At 38.2% G+C, this 23,895-nt stretch overlaps 1 protein-coding gene and 1 long non-coding RNA gene across 14 annotated transcripts in view; one reads left to right on the top strand and one right to left on the bottom strand.

The window, feature by feature from the left end:
- The window catches only part of MYOM1 (myomesin 1), a 149,231-nt gene that overhangs the window by 99,241 nt on the left and 26,095 nt on the right, over positions 1 to 23,895 (top strand). Inside the window, exons 21-25 of the mRNA XM_028092355.2 lie at positions 1,966 to 2,150; positions 4,520 to 4,634; positions 18,675 to 18,831; positions 20,564 to 20,670; positions 21,003 to 21,047. Of these exons, the coding sequence (XP_027948156.1) occupies positions 1,966 to 2,150; positions 4,520 to 4,634; positions 18,675 to 18,831; positions 20,564 to 20,670; positions 21,003 to 21,047 (609 nt within the window). The remainder of the gene's footprint in view (positions 1 to 1,965; positions 2,151 to 4,519; positions 4,635 to 18,674; positions 18,832 to 20,563; positions 20,671 to 21,002; positions 21,048 to 23,895) is intronic.
- The window catches only part of LOC114200311 (uncharacterized), a 77,676-nt gene continuing 70,610 nt past the window's right edge, over positions 16,830 to 23,895 (bottom strand). For 7 of the 13 annotated variants that reach the window (XR_015767004.1, XR_015766998.1, XR_015767001.1 and 4 more), the window contains 3 exons: positions 20,704 to 20,858; positions 19,678 to 19,826; positions 16,832 to 19,372 (listed from right to left, as the gene is read on the bottom strand). This is a non-coding gene — a long non-coding RNA (uncharacterized LOC114200311). Of the gene's footprint in view, positions 19,373 to 19,677; positions 19,827 to 20,703; positions 20,859 to 21,658; positions 21,724 to 23,895 lie in introns of all 13 variants that reach the window. The other 6 variants (XR_003607428.2, XR_015767009.1, XR_015767005.1 and 3 more) reach the window with 5 other exon arrangements.

The raw sequence follows: 23,895 nt of genomic DNA, 5'->3' as shown, positions 1-23,895 counted from the left end.
CACAATAAATTTCCTGAAACTGGCTGGAAATATTCTCCTTTGGAGGTTGCCATAGTGGGTAGTTGACTGAACAGGGAAGAAAATGGGGAGAAGGTAGAAACATTTACCTGTGCTTTTTAAAACACAGTGGCAACACTGAACAAATTAAAAAATTGAATACAAACAAATTTACTAAGCCATTAAGTTTCAAACTAGCAAGACATTAATATATTTGGTGGGAGATTTTATTTTGCTTCCAACAGTACCAACTTCACAGACCCAATGAGTGCCACAGGATGACTAGATTCTCCCACTTGGGTTTAATATTCAACATACGTAACAACTGGTATAGCACCAGTATCAACCACATTAGAACACAAGGCCACACTGGAGCATACTGGATAGATCCAGCCCTGTCCCTGATGCCACCCTCTTCCTCTACTTGAAATGCTAGTGCCCTTGAAGAACTATTTTTGCCTTTGCTTAGAGAGCTTCTGTTTGCATCACTTCTCCATCAAGTGTGAATAAAAAGATGACAAGAGAAACCCAAGAGAAGTTCAAGCACTCACTCAACTTCAGTAAATATACAGGGCAAACATGCTGCCTTTCCTTGCACCTCCTTTAAGCCAGTTGGTATTTCTTAAGCTCTTTCTCTCACCTACACAAATGTGGATCTGTTTTTAAATTCTTGCAATTCCTGAATAAAGTTAAAATATGAGTGACTAGAGACTAAGAAATTCTGAGCAGGCTTGTGGAAAATGTTTTGGTTGAAAGAGATGTAGTTAGCAAAAGAGGTTGTAGGGTGAGTGCTACCTGTTTGGATGCCTCGTGGGGTTCTGAGGATGGCACAAGAAAATGATTTAAAATCCTCTTTGCGAAACAGAACATGACACACTATTATAAGGCATTGATGTTATTATTTAAATCTATTACCACGTTATTTAAACCTCTTACCTTGTCGGAAGGCAAGGATGACACATACCCGTGACTGGTAAGCCAAGGGACAGAGCCCCCTCAAATATTGAGCTATTAATTGCAAAAAGCATCGCATAGCATATGTTTGTAGCTGGCTTTTAGAGCACTGTGAGTCAGTTCAGGGGATTTTGATTGGTTGGTTAGAAATCAGTTATTTAAAAGAAAAAAAGGTCAGGAAAAAAAGAAAATAAATATATCACCTACATAGCAGCTGGTGGTCATGGAGAGATGTGGGAGATCACTTAGTAGTTTGGATTCTCCCAAGAGTGCAAAGAGCACATGGGCAGGGAAGACATTTGGCTTTCTTCCTAAACAGGTTGATCAAGTTACTTGGCTTCTTTGAGTTTTCTGTTGTCTTAAGGATGAATGAGATAAATAAATATAAAGTACCTAGCAGTGTTTAGCTAGGACCCACGGGATCGATTGTACTTGTTTTGGTGAAAGTTCTTTGTAAACTGTAATTGTAGTTTGTTTTTACTCCTAGGTAGAATATATGCTTTATGGAAAAGATTTCCCTCCAGAGGGGAGCTATTTTGTAATATATTCCTTTTTCCTGTAAAAGAAATATTACTATCTATATTCATGTGCCATCAAATAGGGTTGCTTTCTTCATCCTCATTTGAGATTTAGGGGAATTTACAGATTACCATCCAAAAATAATCTGAAACTGAATCTGCAACCAAATTAAGCTGTTCTTGATAAAAGATGAGGACCACAAGCCCAGGGACACCCTGAAGGCAAGTTTTCATCCAGCCTCGGAGTTGGGGGCCCCTTGAATTGGCTCTGACCACCTGCTGCCCAGAAAGGGACTTAGTAGATTGATGTAGAGCCATTGAGGAAACTTGACACAAAATGACCACAAAATACCTATTTCTACAGGAATGGTAGATTTCACAAAAGAACACTGGATTCAGCTTTAAGACTTCAGATGTGGTTCTAGATTTACCCGTATTTGCATTTTGTCGTCTACGTTACGATTTGTATACATTGGTCTCTCTGTCTCTTTTTCAGGACCCCCACACAATGTCAAATATAGTGAAGTCAGGAAAACCTCCCTGGTTCTGCAGTGGAAGCCTCCTATCCACTCTGGAAGGACTCCGGTCACTGGTTACTTTGTGGACTTGAAGGAGGCCAAGGCCAAGGATAGCCAATGGCGAGGACTCAACAAGGCAGCTATTAAAAACACGTACCTGAGGGTAAGAGGGTGCTCATATTTTGAGAAACCCTTTTTTAAAGATTATTTATTTATTTATTTATTTGAGAGAGCGAGAATGAGAGAGAGAGAGCACATGAGAGGGGGAGGGTCAGAGGGAGAAGCAGACTCCCTGCTGAGCAGGGAGCCCGATGCGGGACTCGATCCCAGGACTCCAGGATCATGACCTGAGCCGAAGGCAGTCGCTCAACCAACTGAGCCACCCAGGCGCCCGAGAAACCTTTTTTTAAAAAGAAGAAATGCTCCCCGAATGATATTAACTTTAAAGTTAGCAAGATAAAACACAACATTTCTGCTGTGGTCTATTTCATATATTGGGCTCCTGGTAAGATTCCATTTAGCAGTGATTGGGGTTGGGGGGAGTTTCTGGTGCTTAAAGCAATTTGGTTATATTTAACCTGAATCCCTTAGCCTAGCTTCGGAAAATATTCCACAAGCTCCCTCCTCTCTCTTCTTTCCCTCCTTGCCTCTACTTACCCACCTCACATTTTTGTTACAGTCTTAGAAAGGTGACTTTCTCATTTCTTTCTCTGATTTTTTTTTCCCCCCCTGGGGATGGTTTTTGATTTGGGGGTGTTATTTTCATAGCATTCATGCCAGCAAGGCTTTACCTGCTGATTCCTTTGAGTCATGCTCTGTCTCACTTCATGGGCTCCCTCATGCTTGTGCTCATGTGAGCACCCAGAGGCTAGTGGAATGGGTTCATTCAACTCAGACCTAATCCTCACCCTTATCCACACCTTTGCCTTCCAGATTCCTCTAAAGTGTTCTAATTGAACAAATTCCTAACTTCATCTACCAGAGACTGTTCTGCTAAAGCCACTGAATCTCACTTGTAACAAATGGATATCTCAGAAGAATGTTTTCTCCTGTGTCAGCAGTGACACCTGGAGACCCTGAAATCCACACTAGGGCTTCAGAAACTGTGGGAAATATGATTCTGACTCTTATGACTTAGAATGAAGTGTGGCTTCACCACAATCATACAGAAAGTGGCACACTGCATTTCGTTTGCAGCCCGATCGGTTGCCAGAATAAGCCACTGCCTAGAGGGTGTGAGCCTTGGAAGATACTCAGAGTATGCCTGCTCTGAAAGTTCTCTCCCATTGACCTGCCACTGTGGACTAAAGTCCATGCCATCTGTCAGCCACTCTCCAGGGTTGAGGTATTTACTGTCCCCATAAAAAATATAAATATATCCTCCAAGAGAGATGACCTTTAAATATGCCATTAACTCATCTTAGCATATGCCAGTGAGCTCCCCAGCCCCGTACAAAACCTTGAGGAGGTAGGAAAGGTCACAATTCATGGGGAAGAGAAAAAGGTGAAGGAAGGTCAGGAAGTTAGCACGCTCTTTCGTTGTCCAAATGAGTCAGGAGGCCTCTAGATTCAAAGAAACTCCCAAAGGACAGTGTAAAATAAAAGTCAGACACATCCTGGATGGTGATGGTGTGTATTTATGGCCAGGATAATTTCCAAATCTTCAATTTGCCGCAGCACAGGATCCCAAGAGCTGAGGCTGGACTTGACTCAGGTTAAGCAAAACAAGGATGAGAAGCCAAGCAAAGGGGACCAACAGCCCAGAAAAAAAATGGGCGGGAAGAAAAAAGTAATACAGTTTAAACATATCAAAGAATGGTTAAGTTCACTCATTTGAAAAAAGAAAAAGAAGAGAGGCGAATATAGGAAAGAGGGAGAGAGATTGACTTTGAGGTTGAATGTGCCTCACAAACTGGGAGGTGAATTTCCTGTAAGGAAATTATCTTAGAGTTTGTCCGCAATTTTTTTTTTAAAGATTTTATTTATTTATTTATTTGACAGAGGGAGAGATAGTGAAAGCAGGAACACAAGCAGGGGGAGTGGGAGAGGAAGAAGCAGGCTCCCCACTGAGCAGGGATCCCAATGTGGGGCTCGATCCCAGGACCCCGGGATCATGACCCGAGCCAAAGGCGGACACTTAACGACTGAGCCACCCTGACGCCCCATTTGTCCACAATTTTTAAAGTGAAAATAGACTTACTGACTTTTCTGATTATAAAACGACACATGCTCATGATGAAAAATTCAAATAATATAGGCATAAAGAAGTAGAGATGACCTATAATCTTCATACCTATTATGATATAGATTTACTCTTCTGGATGTTTTATATTCAGAAAAATTTTAGGCCTGAGGTGGAGAAAAAAATGTACATATTAAAAAGTTTAATCTGATAACCTTAAGTGAGGACGGGAGATAGAGTTCCATGAATGGGAGAAGTTGAACTCTACAACGAAATTGTATGTACGAAGGAAGAACACTTCTGTTTAAATGACATGGAGCACCCATCACTTCTATGCCTGCTTCTTCCAGGTACAGGGCCTCAAGGAGGGCGTCAGCTATGTGCTCCGTGTCCGAGCCATCAACCAGGCAGGTGTTGGCAAGCCGTCAGACCTTGCTGGGCCTGTTGTGGCAGAAACCCGTACAGGTGGGCTTTTATGCTTTCGTTAAAATTAATCTCATCTGTGTAAGATACCAAAGCAACATTCAATCTTACTCTCTATGTTTTTCCTAATTTTCAAAATCATCGATGTCTGCTATCTGAATAGTTGATAAGTTTGGCCTGCGGACGTGAGTCATTTATTGCATCATAGGCACTCTTAGGATAGGGGTAAACCAGGTTTGAAGTGATCCAGGGTTATTCTGGTCTATACCTAAAAACGGGGAAGTTCTTGATCAAATTATGTTTCCTGGACTGACCATTTCAAGCATACATTCTTGGACATTATTCCTATTACTATACTGTGGCCATTAAGTCCTATAAGGATATTTTCCCAGTTGTAGGAGAAGCTGGACAGCCTAGTGAACAAGCATGATTCTTAAATGAAAGCAGAATTTATATAATTGTAGCTATTAAGTTAAGCGAGGGGTCAGCGAATGTTTTCTGTGAAGGACCAGATAGTAAATATTTTCAGCTCTGTGGCCATATCGTCCCTGTCACAATACTCAACTCTGCCATGGCACAAAAGCAGCCATAGATAATACATAAACTCATGAGCAGGCCTGTGTTCTAATAAAACTTTATTGTGCCAGTTACATGCATTATATATTACATGTAATATGAAATTTAAATTTTAAGTAATTTTCACATGCCTTGAAATATTAATTTTCTTTTGATTTTTTTTTAACTGTTTAAAAATGTAAAAACCATTCTTAGCTTGCAGTCCATAAAAAAGAGGCAATGGGCCAAATTTAGCCTGCAGACCATTGTTTGCTGACCCCTAACTAAAACTAACAGCAGTTTTACCTGGATGATCTATAGAGTGGCAGGAACTTTCACTTCCCAGTTTAAAGAGATGCCATGATTGGACTAAGGAAGACAGTCTTCCCTTTTATTATGTGAACAAACTTTACAGTGTTCACTGTGCAAATAGTTTCAGATTATTACATAATAATTATTTATTTTGTCATTTAATCTCTGTTGCTTTTCAAAGTTATATTTCAGCTCATAGAAGTTACATTAAGGAAATCACTATAATGGTCAGCATAGAGATAGGCAATCATTTTGTATACTTTGTATAGTGACAGGTGGTAACTAGGCCTGTCAAGGTGATCACTTCATAAATTTTGAATCACTACATTGTACATGTGAAATTAATATAATATCGTGTCAGTTATAAATCAATAAAAAATAACCTTTAAAAAAGCATTGGAAATGAGAGAGGATAAAAAAGTATTAACCAGTTATTTTAAGTTTGCCTTCATTATAGTCCAAGCATGTTCGCTTCAATACACCTCGATTTTCAGATTAAAATAAAGAGTAGATATATAATGTGGTATTTATTTTTATGATAAGGAAAGAAAGTAAACATAGAAACTTTTGCTCTCACTGCATATTTCTTGAAAAGTATGTCAAAAGTGTTCTTTTAGGAAGTATCTACCCTTCTCATGCTATTACTTCATAACCTACTTTCAACTACTCTTATAACTACCCTCTAAGACCTGGGTGTGAAAAATGACCTTATACACAAGTGTGGAAGTTGTCTGGAGAAAGTGCCACACCTCACATAAGTCCCTTTTGCAAAATTTCATGAGAAAACAGGAAAACGCTAGGCACATATACACCAGGTAAAAGGCAACACGTGAAGACACCAGGATATATATTCATATAGGAATCAGACTCTGAAGTTGCCAGTTGTAAGGAAATAGAAACAAATGGATGTGCAAAATGATCCAACTGCAGACTCTTAATAAGAACAACATTTAGGTCACCATAGAGGTAAACTCTTCACCTAATCATCAATCAGCTAAAAGCACCCTTGAGACAGTGGATTCCAAATCTGATTAACTGAAGAAAGGTTAAATTGATTTCTTATTTTCTCATCCATAGCCTCAGAATGGCAGGTGGCCAGGCATGACATTAATAAAACTACCACTATGGAAGTTTTACCACCAGAAAATGATCTTCTGATGAGCTCGTGGGCGAAGAGTTTTGTTTCACTGATTTGGAACTCATTTTTTGTGGTCATTCCATTCCCAAAATATAACTACAAAGAACAGCTGCAGACATTAATCCACAAAACAGCACCAGATGAAGCCACTCTTTGGCTCACAGCCTAGGAAAGAATCCTAGGATGTACAAAGTCAAAGTGCTTCAGCATGAAGGAGCACCAAAACCCAGGAGACACGTGGACTTGTCCATATGCAACAGGCACATTCATTTCTTAAGCAGCTATGATGTGTCAGCATAATATGTATGGGCAACAGGAGCAGAGGAATACGGTATCATCACTGTATACCAGGCTTACAATCTAGGTGGAAACCTCAGAGCTTACAACATGGTGTGTGATGAGAGCTATGATAGATGTTCATAAAATATTTCTCATACCCAAATAGGCTATAAACTGGGGTTTCATAGTCCCTGTAAAAACTTACATGTAGTGTAAAGTTGTCTGTATTTAATAATTGTCTTAAACACCAATATTTTACTTTTACCCAGATATTTATTTTATGTTAGAATGGATAGGGCAGGGGTGGGGAGGCATGTTATCAATTTCAAGATTTGGGATGCGAAATTTGGATTGCTATTGCAGAAGAACAACTTCTTTTGGAATCTATTATTAAAATTTCAGAAAATAAAGCTCATCGTGTAACAGCAAGCCTCAAATAGGTCTAACAAGATATCGCAACTGTAATCTGAATTTGAGTTGAAAGTTAACTTAATCCACCAGGGTTGGGAGGATCACTGGTCTCCCTTTGAAGTCAGTGAATATGCCAGCAGATGTAGCTCAGCCCCTGCCAGAATGTCCAGTTGTTCTGCCAATGAGGACCCAGAAAAATGAACCCAGTGTATCATGCTTTACCAAGAAATCTATTAAGCTAAAAAAAAAGCCTATAAGAAGAATAAGCTGAAAAACATTTAGTGTAGATTTGTTGGTATATAAAGGGTACTTCTGTTCTTGATATTTGATATTTTTCAAATAGTATCTGTGTTGATTGCATCAAGCCTGGAGTGGAAGGCGAGGCAGAGGCAAGGTGAGCCAGATCAGATGGGAGATAAAAGAAAGACATGCCAAGGTGTGGCAGGTGATCTGGAGGGCAAAAAATGACTGGCGGTCTGGGCTACAGGTATTGTTACCAGAGACTCAGCAGCAGGCTGGAGAATTCAGGCGATGCACAGGAGGGCCCAAACACAAGGCAGAGTCCCAAGCAGAAACCGGCTACCAGAAGTTAGAACTTGGTCTCTTAGGAGCAAGGCAGGTTAGAAGAATGCAACACTAGAAGGAATGATTGAGTTAACAACCTCCTAACCAATTCCAGTTTCTGAAAACTGGTTGGTCGTAGAACCTGGCAGGACTGAGAAGGCAAACGTGTGCTCAGTCGCCTAGAGGTAGAGTCTTCAAGGATTCAGAGCAGGAAGCCAGGCTGCCTGTTAAGCTCAACTGGCTTCAGTTAGAAAATTTCCCTTGTTTTTGTTTATTGACTGTTCTCTTTCACCCATTAAAACAGTAGTCCTCAACCTTCGCTGTACATGAGAATCATGCCAGGAACTTTTTTGAAAATACTGGCTCCATCCAGACTCCCCTGCAGACCAATTATATGAGAATCTCCAGGACTGAGCATAGGTTCATTTTTGTTTGTTTGTTTAGCCACTTGGGTAATTCTAACATGAAACCAGGGTTGTGAACTTTGCTTTACACTGTGGGCTCCTACAAAACAGGAACCGTGTGTCTTTTCTCCCTGTATGCGAGGGCCTAGTACCTGGTGTGTGGTAGTCATTTATTAAATGAAAAAAATAATGGATGACTACCATGTTTTGGCCAGTGAGTATGACTCTGTTTTATAGCCACAGTGTGTAAACTTAACTCTAGATATTTTGTAATGGAGGCCATGATGTGGGTACCAAAGTGGTAGGTCAGCCAGCAGTTTTGGTCTTAAACATAGGGGAGCTAAATATCACATGTGGCTGATTACATTAATTCAATTCTATCTGCTTCTATTCTGTCCCATTCTCCAGTTTTTTAAACATCGCACGAGCACACACACACACACCATGGAAAAGGACAAATAATGAAAGCTTATAAAAACAACCTATTAATGCTGATGTAAGAGACTAAATTATGTGAGAAAAATTTGCCTATCAGTTTATGAAATATATAGGAATATGAACAGTTTACTGTGATTTCATTTTAGCTTTCAAATTTTTTTTTTTAAATAATTTTTTGGAGAGAAGGGACAGTTAATTTCCAAATCATTCATTTTAGCCCTGGGCTGTACCTTAACTCATTCACGTACTGGGTGTGGTGGCACGCCTGAAGGGACCATTAAAATGCCATTCCACACAATCTGGTATCCCCCTGTGTTCATATCAAGGATTTGTGTAGGGTAGGGTTGAGGTAGCAGACTCAAGACAACTCTTCTTCAGTCCTTTTTAGACCACAATAATCTCTTTCAATTTTCTATAGCCAAATCTCCTGTGTTCTTACCTGAATTCTTCATGTTCTTGAGCAGATTCAAAGGTCGTTTTTGAGAAAATCTAGGTCTGGACAGATTTTGCTCCAATTTTCCAACCCAACTCTGTGGGAGAGTGGGATGGCCTTTCATCCAGATGAGAACATCCATAGGGAAGCTTTGACTTTGACAGCAGAATAGCAAATTTACTGCCTGCCAGTTAAGTATCTGAGCCATTTTGATTATACATTAATCAGCTTTAGAGAATATAGCTCTTCAGATATTTATGAGTTCAACCATGAAGTGACAGTAGCTCTGTGCTTGGCAAAAACTCAATTAGGCCATGGGACACTCTAAAAAGAAAATTTGAGGGTGCCTGGGTGGCTCGGTTAAGGGACTGCCTTCAGCTCAGGTCATGATCCTGGAGTCCCGGGATCGAGTCCCACATCGGGCTCCCTGCTGAGCAGGGAGTCTGCTTCTCCCTCTGACCCTCTTCCCTCTCGTGCTCTCTATCTTTCATTCTCTCTCTCTCAAATAAATAAATAAAATCTTTAAAAAAAACAAAAAGAAAAAGAAAAAGAAAATTTGAGGATGTTGTAACTACACCTTTCTTGACTCTGACACTACACTGGGTCCATCTACACAGGCATCGTTCAATAGATTAGCCTGGGCCTATTAGAAATGCTGGCATTATGTTAACTAACTAGAATTTAAATAAAAACTTGAAACCAGACAAAAAGAAAAAAAGAAACAAAAATGCTGGCATTATATTTGCTCTTTTTTCTAGAGTATTTATAAAAAGAATATCATATATCTTTCTAAAAATTGCTATAGAATTTTTTGCCCATTATATTTTAAGAACTCCTTTATTTACAGAATTCCACTATTGAACTTCCTCTTAGATTTTAATATGTGGAAAAGTTAGCCCTTCCAGTTGAACATAGTTACTTCCTTCATCATACAAAGAGGAATATATAAGCCAACCTGTCCTTCCTTTTCAGATACAAGAAACTCTGAGCTCATTTTTAAGTTGTTTAATCTGCTTTGAATTTTCCAAGAGATGTCTTTTTGTCCTCATATTTATTTGTTGTCCTATATAATTTCTTTAAAGTATTTTCCCCAAACGCTATTTTCTCTTTAAAGCCAGAACACAGGAAGAGTCTACCTTTTTTCCAAAGGCAATCTCAATTCAATCTCCCCTTTTAGTAAGATTGTAAAATACTTGGTTTAGTAGGTCACTCTTTATAAATATCTTTATTCAAAGAACTATGTTAATAAATTAATTAAAACTAAATAGTAGTGGAAAGCTTTGAATTTGAAAAGCATTGAAAGATTGGATGGTATCAGCATCATAATCGATGTGACAAATAAGGACAAGCTGTAAGTTGTTGCATTGATCATTTTAAGACAATAACCTTGTTTTCTGTTTACACAGTGATATTTTTAAACTTCCTTGCAGTTACTTTGACTAAACACTGTATTCTAATGAGAATTGTTACAGAGCTCAAGAAATAGGCTTACATAACTGGTATTTGAAATATTTGCAGTGAATTTGATTTTTCAAAAGCTTGAGATTATGATTACTTTTAGAGTGATTCTTTGAACCAGTTGACACATTACTGATTTGTCATGGAAGAGACCAAGCTTTGGGATCTGAGTATAAAATTGAGGAAACCCACTGTGACTATAATATTTTCTTGACTGTTTATCAAAATATTGGTGTTATACATAAGCTTTAATGAGACAAGTTCAAATAAGGTAAACATTGCAATTATAAACTGACATTTTTATTTTAAATCTGTTTTTTCAATCCAGTCCCTTGCACGTGTAAATATGTGTGGAAAAAATGGAAGACAAAATCCCAGCCCTTTTAGATTTTAATCTTATTGTTGATAAATTAAACACCAGTACAACTTTTTGAAAAATGAAAATCCAATCAAATGTAAGTTTTAGCAAGTATTTGATTTTTAAATATTAAGTGCCAAATATAGTTTTATTTTTTATTTTTCCTTTTATTTATATAAATCTCAATCAATAGCACTCACTATTGCCACAATTATGTATGCATTGCAGCTGGGCCAGACATCAACCCCGCCCACACCGAACTGCAGACACAGAGCTGCCACTGCACGTAGGTACATGCAGTCCACACAGCGGGTACCCCTTGATCATCTAGGTCTGGCAGTCAGAGGAGATTTCACTTCTGCATTCCACATGACATTTTCTACACTCCTTCAAGACTGGGAGAAGTAGCTGATTTGCCTAATACATGGAAACAAACACAGAGAGTCAGGAAAAAATGAAAGGACAGAAGAATATGTACCAAATAAAAGAAAAAGACAAAATATCAGAAAAAGACATTAATGAAATGGAGATAAGCATCTACTTGATACAGAGTTTAAGGTAATGATCGTAAAGATGTTCACTGAACTCAGGTGAAGAATGGGTTAACAGTGAGATCCACAACAAAGAGACAGAAAATATAAGAAAGTTCCAAATAGAAGTGACAATGCTGAAGAGTACAATAACTGAACTAAAAAATACACTCGAGGGATTCAACAGCAGACTGGATAAAGCCAAAGATCAGATCAATGAGCTGGAACAAAGCAATAGAACTAACGCAGACAGGGGCACCTGGGTGGCTCAGTTAGTAGAGCATCCGACTCTCAGTTTCAGCTCAGGTCATGATCTCATGGACCATGGTATTGAGCCCTGGATGGGCTCTGCACTCAGAGGGGAGTCTGCTTGAAGATTCCCCCCGCCCCTCCCCCACTCATGTGTGCACACACTCTCTCTCTCTCTAATAAATAAATAAATAAGTCTTTAAAAAAAAATGAATTCACCCAGAGTAGTAAAAAGAAAAAAGAATTTAAAAATATGAACATAACTTAAGGGGTCTCTGAGAGAACATCAAAAGGAATAACATTTACAATCCTGGGGTGCCAGAAGGAGAAGAGAGAGAGAAAGGGCTATAAAACTTACTTGAAGAAATATGGCTGAAAACTTTCCTAATCTGAGGAGGGAAACAGACATAGAGTTTCAGGAATCCCAGAGAGTTCCAAATAAAATGAACCTAAAGAGATTCACAGTAAGACACATAATAATTAGAAGGGTAAAAGTTAAGGGGAGAATCTTAAAAGCAGCAAGAGCAAAGCAACTTACTATGTACAAGGGAAACCCCATAAGGCTATCAACAGATTTTTCAGCAGAAACTTTGCAAGTTGGAAGAGAGTGGCATAACATAATCAAAGTGCTAAAAGGAAAAAACTCCCAACCAAGAATTTTCTACCTGGCAATGTTATCATTTAGACTGAAGGAGAGATTAAGAGTTTTCCAGATAAGCAAAAGCTAAAGGCATTCATTATCACTAAACTGGCCTTACAAGAAATGTTAAAGAGGCTTCTTTAAACCAAAAAGAAATGGCACTAATTAATAATAAGAAAATATAAGAAAGTAAATATCTCACTGGAAAAGGTAAATACATAAAGATAGTGGATCAATCCCTTATAAAGCAAGTATGAAGGTTAAAAGACAGAAAAAAGTAAAATAAATTTAAAACCACAATAATTAATTAAGGGATGCATAAATAAAAAGATGCAAAATGTGACATCAAAAATAAAAATGTGTGGGTGAGAGAAAAATGTACAGTTTTGGAATGTGTTCAAATTTAAGCTGCTATCCCATCGAAAAAAAACCTGAAATCTTGTCATTTGCAATGACATGGATGGAACTAGAGGGTGTTATGCTGAGTGAAATAAGTCAGTCAGAGAAAGACAAGTATCATATGATCTCACTGATAATGAGGAATTCTTAATCTCAGGAAACAAACTGAGGGTTGCTGGAGTGGTGGGGGGTGGGAGGGATGGGGTGGCTGGGTGATAGACATTGGGGAGGGTATGTGCTAGGGTGAGCGCTGTGAATTGTGTAAGACTGATGAATCACAGACCTTATATGTTAAAAAAAAAAGAAGATAGTAGGAAGGGAAAAATGAAGGGGGGGGAATCAGAGGGGGAGACAAACTATGAGAGACTATGGACTCTGAGAAACAAACTGAGGGTTCTAGAGGGGAGGGGGTGGGAGGATGGTTTAGCCTGGTGTTGGGTATTAAGGAGGGCACATATTAAATGGAGTACTGGGTGTTATATGCAAACAATGAATCATGGAACACTACATCGAAAATTAATGATGTAATGTATAGTGACTAACATAATAAAATAAAATTTAAAAAAAATTTAAGTTGCTATCAAGTCAGAACATACCATTATATACATAGGTTATATGTGAGCTTCACAGTAACTACAAAGCAAAAACTTACAGTAAATATATAAAGAAAATGAGAAAGGAACCTAAACATAACACTGAGGAAAGCCACCAAACTAAAAGGGAAGAGAGAAAAAAGAAGAAAGGGACAGAGAGGAACTACAAAAACAGCCAGAAAACAATTAACAAAATAGCAATAAGTACATACCTATCAATAATTACTTTAAATGTAAATAGACTTAAACTCCCCAGTCAAAAGATACAGAGTGGCAGAATGGCTAGAAAAAAAGACCCATTTATATGCTGTGTACAAGAGACTCACTTCAGATCTAAAGACATACACAGACCGAAAGTGAAGGGATGGAAAAAGATACCCCATGCAAATGGAAATGAAAAGAAAGCTAGAGTAGCAATACTCACACCAGACAAAATATCAGACTTTAAAACAAAGACTGTAATAACAGACAAGGGCATATAATCATAAAAAGGTCAATCTAACAAGAAGACATAACATTTATAAATATATACGCACCCAATACAGGGGCACCAAGATATATAAAGCAAGTATTAACAGACCTGAAGGGAGAAACTGACAGCAATACAATAATAGTAGGGGACTTTAACACCCCCACTTACATCAATGGATAGATCATCCAAACAGAAAATTAATAAGGAAACATCAGCTTTAAATGACACATTAGACTAGAGGGACTTAATAGTATGTATGCAGAACATTCCATCCAAAAGCAACAGAATAAACATTCTTCTCAACTGCACATGGAACACTCTCCAGGATAGATCACATGTTAAGTCACAAAACAAGTCTCAATAAATTCAAGAGCATTGAAATCACATCAAGTATTTTCTGTGAGCACAATCAATTATAAGAAGACTGGAAAAACCACAAAAATGTTTGAGATTAAACAATATGCTGCTGGGGGCACCTGGGTGGCTCAGTCATTAAGCATCTGCCTTCGGCTAGGGTCATGATCCCAGGGTCCTGGGATCGAGCCCCGCATGGGGCTGCCTGCTCAGCGGGAGGTCTGCTTCTCCCTCTCCCACTCCCCCTGCTTGTGTTCCTTCTCTCTCTGTGTCTCTCTCTGTCAAATAAATAAATAAAATCTTTAAAAAAAAATAACATGCTGCTGAACAACCATTGGGTCATCAAGATAATCAAAGAAAATCAATAAAAAATACCTAGAGACAAGTGAAAACAGAAATTACATAGCAAAACCTTTGGGATGATGCAGCAAAATTCTTTCTAAGAGGGAATACATAGCAATACAGGCCTACCTCCAGAAACAAGAAAAATCTCAAACAATTTAACTTTACTCCTAAAGGAGCTAGAAAAAGAACAAATGAAGCCTAAAGTCAGTAGAAGGAAGGGAATAGTAAAGACTAGAATGGAAATAAATGAAATAGAGACTAGAAAGAAATTGGGAAAGATCCGTAAAACTGAGAGCTGGTTCTTTGAAAAGGTAAACAAAGTTGACAAACCTTTAGCTATACTCACCAAGAAAAGAAAGGGAGAAGATTCGAATAAAATCATAAATCAAAGAGAAGTTACAACTGACACCACAGAAATATGAAGGACCATAAGAGACTATGAACAATTATACACCAACATAGAGGACCACCTAGAAGAAATAGACAAATTCCTCAAAACATACAATCTTCCAAGACTAATTCATGAAGCAATAGAAAATCTGAATATACCAATTATTAGTAAGGAAATTGAACCACTAATCAAAAAATTCTCAACAAACAAAAGTCCAGGACCAGAGCAGCTTCACTGGTAACTTCTCTCAAACATTCAAAGATTTAATACCTATCTTTCTCAAACTCTTCTAAAAAGGGGCACCTGGGTGGCTCAGTCAGTTAAGCATCTGCCTTCAGCTCAGGTCATGATCCCAGGGTCCTGGGATGGAGCCCCACGTCGGGCTCCCAGCCCAGCGGAGAGTCTGCTTCTCCCTCTGACCCTCCCCCCTCTTGTGCTTTCTCTCACTCTCACTCTCACTCTCTCAAATAAATAAATAAAATCTTAAAAAAAAAACTTCTAAAAAATTGAAAAGGAGGGAACACTTCCAAACTCATTTTATCATTATTCTGATACCAAAACCAGATGACACCACAAAAAGAAAATTAAAGGACTGTATCATTAATGAACATTGATGCAAAAATCCGAAACAAAATATTAGCAAACCAAATTCAATGATACATTAAAAGGCATCATCCACCATGATTAAGTGGGATTTATTCCAGGGATATAAGGATAGTTCAACACCTGCAAATCAATCCACGTGATTCACCACTTTGACAAAATGAAGGCTAGAAAGTATATGATCATCTCAATAGATGCGGAAAAGGCATTTGACAACATGGATGGACCTTGAAGATATTATGCAAAGTGAAGTCAGATGGAGAAAGACAAATACCGTATGATTTCACTAATGTGGAATCTAAAAACATAAAACAATGAACAAACAAAACTAAAGCAAACTCATAAATATGGAAAACAGATTGGTGTTTACCACAGGGGAACAGGGGTCGGGGGGTGGACAAAATGGGTAGAGGGGGTCAATTGTATGGTGATGGATGGTAGCTAGACTTTTAGTTGTGATCACTTTGTACTGCATATAGATGTTGAATTATAGTGTTATATACCTGAAACTTATATATAATCTTATAAACTTATATAAAATATATTTTTCCTCAATTAAAAAAAAAACCTCAACAAATTATTGTTCTAAATTCCCAGTTGTTCCATTTACCTGAGAATTTACTGCTAAAGCATCAATACTTTAAAATTCATTCTAAAACTCTTTGATGAAAATTCTTGTAAAATAGATCAGACTTTTTAGTATGTCCTTTTCAACCTTGGATGCAGTATACTGAATCTTATTTACCTTTTTCTGTGTGACTCAGGGCCATAAGGATCAACCTCATTTATTGTACAGTGTTGGGATACAGTGATGTTATTATGGGGTGAGGAGCCATTTGCTCCTCTATTAAATAATGTCTTTGTGCCGGCATTCAGATTTTCTGCCTCCTCTCCTGCTCTCATTTTCTTCATTCTCAGTGTGCCTGCTGGTAGTAGCTTTTTACTTCCCTCTGTTTTGGGGGTCTAATCTACTGATGGAACCCAACCAACCAACTTTCTAGAATCATCTCAAGTGAAATATAAATAGATTCCAAGGAACAATCTATGGAATTCGCCAGTGAGTGTCCAGGAATATTAGTGTGTGGACTTTGTCACATCCTTGCTGCCTCTTAGAGGCTTGTTTTCCTCATTTCTTGGTTTGGGGCAGGGTTCCAGATGGATGAAGTGTTACAGTGCAAAAGTTCTCTGTGGAATGGAGAGAAAGGCTAAGCTAACTATACTATTCTATATTCTTTCAGTTTTGTGACTCCTTTGCAAAAAAAGTCAGATCTTTCACTTTAATAAAAAAAAAAATCACAATTCTTAACCTAAGCAATATTTTTTTCTGTTGTAAGCTTAAATCATACCTCCAATATAATAAACAGCAAGCATATGGATGATTCACTTCCTTTCAAAAAGGATTACAGAGAAGACAATGAATGATTAATATGAACAATCTGTCATGCCTCCAAAATAGCTATTATGCAAATAGTAAGGAAGGTTTAGTCAACCTCCATCACTTCTTTCCTCTTCATAATAATACAGATATAAAGAAATATTCTTATTTGTATTCTCTCTGTGACTCAACCATGCTCTGTATCATAACACTGTCTAAACCTCAGCCCTCTTAGATGTTAGTTAGTCTTTTCTTGTTTCAATGAGAGCACTTTTTCACTTTTTTTATACAACAGTGGATGGTGAGGATTCGTCATGTGTTATCAGGAGTAGCACTAAAACATGGTCTGCAACTTCCAGTGGAGTAGACTCTTTTTAAAAGTAACACATGGTAGACATTTCACTCAAGTATAAGTAAATCTTTATTTGATCATTATTTCAGTTTATAGCCAAATATGAAAATAACTCTTTTGTTTTTTTAAAAAATAATTTTTAAAAATCTCTAGAACTAGTCTTCTTTAAGTGTTCATGTGTTAAGAAATCACTTTTTAAAGGTTTATAATTAAAGCACACCCTGTTATCTGTAAAGACAAATTAAATCAGCTGCCTGGCTTAAGAACCAAGATCTTCATGTTGCCACACACTGTTTGGGCACTAATTTTCTCTTGGCCTTCCCCGGGAGGATTTTTGCAATTTTTCCCCCTGACAAGTTTTATTGCACAGTAGGCCAGGATGCTGACTTCTTAAACACAATTTAGAGAGAAAACCTTCAATCTTTTGGCAGTATCTATTGGAAGATTTTTTAAATGCCTTTTTAAAAACAAAGCTGTACCTTTCTGAGATTAAATATATTTTTCCTAACATATGGAAACAAACTGAGTTTAGACTGGTAATCGAATGAGTGTCAATTTGAGAAGTACATCTTACCTTTTAAATTGGATTAGGCATAGATGTGAATATTTTATATGCTGTACAAACTCTGAATTGCTAAATTAGATGCCAGTGCAATTTGTTATAACTCTCAAAAATACAAGAACTCAAAACATTAACTGAATTGTTTTCTTTTAAACCTAAAAACCAATCTTGAAACATCTGGATCTCTTGAAATTCATTTTCATTTAAATTTCCAAAGAGTTCAATAACAGTCATGCTTAGGTCGCTGTCATTCTAATCTAGAGGGGCACCTTTAGGTTGATTTATGGTTGCTTGATCAACAGAACGAGATCTTGGCCTCAGGTTTCCATGTAGTTCTCCATTTTTAAATGATTTATAACGTTAAGCCTGTGAACATAGGCAATTTTTACTACCTCTACTTTCTCCCCTTCGATTTCCCATTGGTTTCTTTATCTCTTAACTATCCTTTCCTGATGAGCAGTTGGATACGGATGTTAATGAAGCAAAAGTCATTGATTCAGTCCTGATGAGGATCACTCAACTTTCCTTTTGCCCCAGGCTGCCTTGCCGCCCTTATTATGACCAACCTACTCCTGTAACTGTACCTTCAGTCACATCAACCAATTTTTATTCAGCCCTAGACAAAGAATACTGTCCATGGTGTTGGCTCTACCTGAAAAACATGGCACATTCATTTAATTCCATGTTGCAGTATAAAAGTTGAATTGTAGAGCAGGATTGTCCATTCACAGTGAGCAGCTGGAGCTTTTCCCTTGCGCAGGCTCAAGGCCCTGGTTTAAGGCTACAGTAATGAATCCCAAAGTAAGGAATTCTTACTTCATTAATTTCTATCAGGAAATAATCATTGCCTTGTTTTGGATCTTCTAGGAACCAAAGAGGTTGTTGTAAATGTGGATGATGATGGAGTAATTTCACTGAACTTTGAATGTGATCAGATGGCTCCAAATTCTCAGTTCAACTGGTCCAAAGATTATATATCCACTGAGGACTCTCCGCGATTAGAGGTTGAAAGCAAAGGCAACAAGTATGTACTGTTTCAATCTTAATAATGGGTTTCCTTCTCATGATAGGAAAGTGAAGTAAGCTCGTTGCTTTCTATTTCAAATACTTAGAGGGGATGAAATCACAAATATTTTATATCTGGTCATGTAAAAAGTAATAACCAATGTCAGCCTTAAAAAATAACAGTCCTTATAAAAATACTTTTCATGTTATTTCAGTTAAAAAGCTTTCTCATATATTATCTCATTTGTGATGTTAGAAAAGCTTTGACATAAAATCAGCTTTAATGATGATTCTCGTTATTTTATGAAATTTTGTAATCTTAAAGTAATGGTGAGGATGCTTATGGGGAGAGAGCAAGGAAGAACATGCTACTTGCTGGTTCAAGTTATGGTGAATTAAATGGGCTAGGTATAATCTCTTCTGCTTTTTTCACCACCACTTATGAGTGACATAATAACACACTGGAAAGAACTCTGTTTGGGAAGCACAGGATAGATGAGTTCGAATCCCAGCTTGACCTGGGGCAGCTTTTAACTTCCATGGGCCTTGGATTTCTTTTTCTGTAAAATGGGAGAGAGCAGAGGAGATGAATTTTGTGATCATTTACTTCCTTTTACATCCAAGAATCTAAGTTTTCTTTTACTTTGCCTTGCTTAGCATATTGACTACCATATTGGATTGCATTTGGTAAAGCAAAATCCTTTTAAGTATTATTTTTATTACAAAGAAGCCCAAAATATCTCATAAATAAAGAAATAGTAATTTTGTTGGAGAATGGCAAGGACATACTGAATATAATTAAAAGACATTTTTCTGTCAGTGTGCTATAAAGTCCTTGAAGTAAAACATAAATTTGGTGGGGCACCTGGGTGGTTCAGTCGGTTAAGCATCTGCCTTCGGCTCAGGTCATGATCCCAGGGTCCTGGGATTGAGTCCCACATTGGGCTCCTTGCTCAGCGGGGAGCCTGCTTCTCCCTCTGCCTCTCCCCCTGCTTGTGCTTGTGCTCTCTTTCTCTGCCAAATAAATAAAAATAAAACTTTTAAAAATATATAAATTTGGTCAAAGAAAAGACAAACTGTAAAATTTTCTTCTGATTTGTGCACTTTACTAACATTTATATATTTGGCTGATCTTAGACACTGACTAGCAACATCACTTACCAAAGTTAGAAAATACAGTGAACTAAACCATTGACCCATTCACTTATTCATTCCACAAATATTTATTAAGCACATATCATGCTGGAAGACACAAAAGGACATGAACCAGATCTTGTCCTTAATGGTACAATGACTATATAGTAGAGATGTAGGGATAATAAAATAGGCAATGCCAATGCAGTATGATAAGCTCAAAAAGGAAAGTGCGGGGGATGACATAAAGGAGGCACTTGGAGTTGACAAAAAAAGGTTCTGCCCTGTGGGGGAAGATATTTTTTAGGTTCCCCAGCAAAGGCAAATCAGCTAAAAATACCTTTGTTGGGGATGAGTATTGATATGCAACATAATTTGGGGATGGGATATTTGTACCAGCTCCCCACTCCTGTCATCCCACCCCCGATCCCTGGGAGGAGGTCAAGAAAGTCTTCCTAGAAACAGCTTAAATGAGCAGGTTTCAGGTCAGTAGGGGAGATGGGAACAAGTGCTACCAGTGAAGGGAGTATCCTGTGCAGACACCTAGACACAACATAAGACGTGGGCTTATAGACCCCGCACAGCCTCCCTTCTTACAAGAGTATTCTGTTCCACAGAACGAAAATGACCTTCAAGGACTTGGGGATGGAAGACTTGGGCATTTACTCCTGCGATGTAACAGACACTGATGGAATAGGGTCAAGCTACTTGATCAATGAGGAAGGTAAGTTCAAAATCATTCCATTTATTGGGGCACCTGTTGGCTCAGTCGGTCAAGCTTCTGCCTTGGGCTCAGGTCATGATCTCAGGTCCTGGGATCGAGCCCCACGTAGGGCTCCCCGCTGAGCAGGGAGTCTGCTTCTCCCTCTGCCTCTGCCTGCCGCTCCCCCTGCTTGTGCTCTCTGTCTCTGTCTAATAAATAAATAAAAATCTTTAATAAAAAAATAAAATCCATTCACAAGTCTAACTCTGCTTTGATTCAGCAGTGATCCTCTAGGATCAAGTGACTTTCCTTTTAGTTGTTCAAGTTTAATTGTTCTTTTTTTCTCCCTACAGAGCTGAAACGTTTACTAGCTCTCAGCCAAGAACGCAAGTTCCCAAGTAAGTGTCCACAGTACATCCACAGAGTTTAGCAGTCCTACTGGGTGGTGACTTGTGGAATAGGTCCGGCGACAACTCTGACAGGATTAAGAGAAGAAGTTCTTAAGAACACATAATGGAACATACACTGGTGGCTACAAATGCACTTTCCAGAAGGGCTGCTTTTATCTTGGCCATTGTTCTAAAGAGATACAAATACTAACATAGAAAATACATCCCATGCTGTTACGTAGTGAAGTGTCAGGTTACACAAGCGTAATAGCTGGGTAGTTAAGTTCTTCACTTTTTGCCTATGTACTTTGGAATCCTATATATTATATGATACTGGATACATGAATCTGCATGTTTTTTAGACAAACCAATCTCTTCCTAAGCAATTTAATGTTAGCACTTAACAGAAGAATCATACTTTTAAATAAAGATAATCTAAAGACATTATCTACCATTTTAAACTCCTGAAAAATGAGGTAAAGATGCCCTAGTCAGAAAAAGAATCCCTCTGAACTATCTACAAACTCTTCCATAAAGCACTTTCCACATAAAAGATTAAATTTCACAGTTGACACCTAAGAGAGAGAAGTCTGAAATGATACTAGGAAAGTTCCACTGACCTGATACATTCTCTTGCCATTGATATCTATTGGCCAAACTAGTGGATTATCCAGAAAGTTATACCCTGGAGTTTGAGAAAACAAATGGAGAGTGATAATACACACTCACTCTTTTAAATCAGGAATCTTGTTTTGTTTTACTCTTTAGTCCCTAAAATACAACTCCTTCACCAATACAGAATTTTCAGGAACTCAGGAAACTATACCATGACTCCACACTATAGGCAAAACCCTGTATGTTTGTATATGTACATTTTTCTAGGAGGAGGGTCTGCAGCTCTCCTGAAATTCCCAGTGAAGGCTCTGACTCAAAAATAAACACACACTGCTCTGGAACTAATCGCCTGACTTCCTTTCCATCCCCAAGGAATCTTGTTGCATCCTGAGGCTGAGTGTTAGTGACTATTGGCCTCAGTTGTTTTGTTCTCAAAACCAATGTTGTTCAACAAAGAGGCACAATGGGGTGCCTATGGGGTGTGGGTGTAGAATACAGACTTTCTGAATTCTGGGAGAGAACCATTTCTCATCTGTATGCTTATTCACCATAAAACTGGAAAAGTGAGACTATGAATGGTATCTTCAAAGTTATTATTACTTTTTAATTGCATGGAAGGTAGAAGTTTGGCTTGTATTCTCTTTGTTCTGTACTTTTGACCCACTCTATGACCTTAGCAACTCAATTTTAATTTCCCCATGCCTTAGTTTCTTTTCTAGAAATGGCTATTGTAATCATTTATAGCAACCTACTGTATAGAGATGCTGTGAGAGATCCTTGAACTTTTCAGGAAAAATATAAATATTGATGGAAACAACAGTGATCCTCAAAAAACCCACTTGTATAAGATCTATCTGCGAGCATACAGGATGCTCCACCTTCACGTCCCCAGCGATGTGAAGTAGGGAGTGTAGGAGAGGGTCACTATGTTGAACACAGCCAGACTCCATTAGTGATCAGACTGCCTCCTCCCAAACACTGGTGGAAATGGAGGGAAACCGCAGTATCCACTAATCTAGTCAGACAGTAAACATTGGCAAAGTGTCTAGGCAAGAGCTGGTCCAAACAACATTTACATTTAGCTTAAAGGATGGAGATGAGACAACATGGGGTGTTACTGTTGAATTGGAGGTGCCCAAGCCTCCCTGATGTTCAGTGATCATATGGACTTGGAGACAGTACTTGTCTGATGTCACTGTCACATATGCTGAGAGATTTATTTTGCATAAGCATGATCACTCTAATTACTGGTTCTAGGAGAGTTAGTAGCAACAAACTCAGGTTCCCTTTTTATTAGAGACCTGGTGTGGCATTTGGGTAGGCAGAGAGAGAGAGAACTCAACAATGTGTTAAAAATTCTGACATGCAAATGTCAGATCTCCTAACCCAAGGGAGATTTGCTTAGCCCATTGAAGTGGCACTTTCAAGAATACAGCTCCCGGGCGCCTGGGTGGCTCAGTTGGTTGAGTGACTGACTTTGGCTCAGGTCATGATCCTGGAGTCCCAGGATCGAGCCCCACATCGGGCTCCCTGCTCAGCAGGGAGTCTGCTTCTCCCTCTGACCCTCTTCCCTCTCGTGCTCTCTATCTCTCATTCTCTCTCTCTCAAATAAATAAATAAAATCTTTAAAAAAAAAAAGAATACAGCTCCCACACTCTTCTTCCCCCCACTGCTATTAGATCAGCCTGGTGGCTACAGGAATATTTTCAGAGATCTGATAAAGAGTCAAAGCAGCATATCTAATTTCTCAATTTATACCCACTTCCTGTCGGTAAATGTTGAACATCATTAAGTCTTTTTGTGAGATCTTGTAAGGTTTTAAATGGGTCTTGTTTCTTACAGAATGTAATAGAGAGCATGGTGCTCCTTTATCCCTTGGCACAGTAAATTCTATTTTAAGCTGTTTTCAAAAATATTTTGGAAAACCACTAAACATATGCCTTAAACCTACAAAAAATAGATATTTTGCTGGAGCAAATTAACTGCCAGAGAAAAGAGTGTAAGGAAATTTAGGACTGAGAAGAAGGAAAAAATAAAAATGTATAAAGCTAAAAACAGAAAATAGCCTAGTTGGTCTTGCCACTATTGATATTAAGCGGCAGTGTAGAGAGACAGCTTACTTAAAGATGTCAAGGTATTGTGAGGGAGGTGATGGAAGGTATACTTCAGTATTGTCAACATCCTACATAATATCTCTTGGATATTACCCCACTTGTATGCATATACCCTATGTGTGCAGATA

Source organism: Eumetopias jubatus, unplaced genomic scaffold (genome assembly GCF_037043125.1).
Source record: "Eumetopias jubatus isolate StellerSeaLion01/CBP00866 unplaced genomic scaffold, mEumJub1_p1.0 scaffold_16, whole genome shotgun sequence".
Lineage (NCBI taxonomy): Eukaryota > Metazoa > Chordata > Mammalia > Carnivora > Otariidae > Eumetopias > Eumetopias jubatus.
Note: the sequence above shows the minus strand (reverse complement) of the source record. Positions and strands in the feature narration are given on the sequence as shown.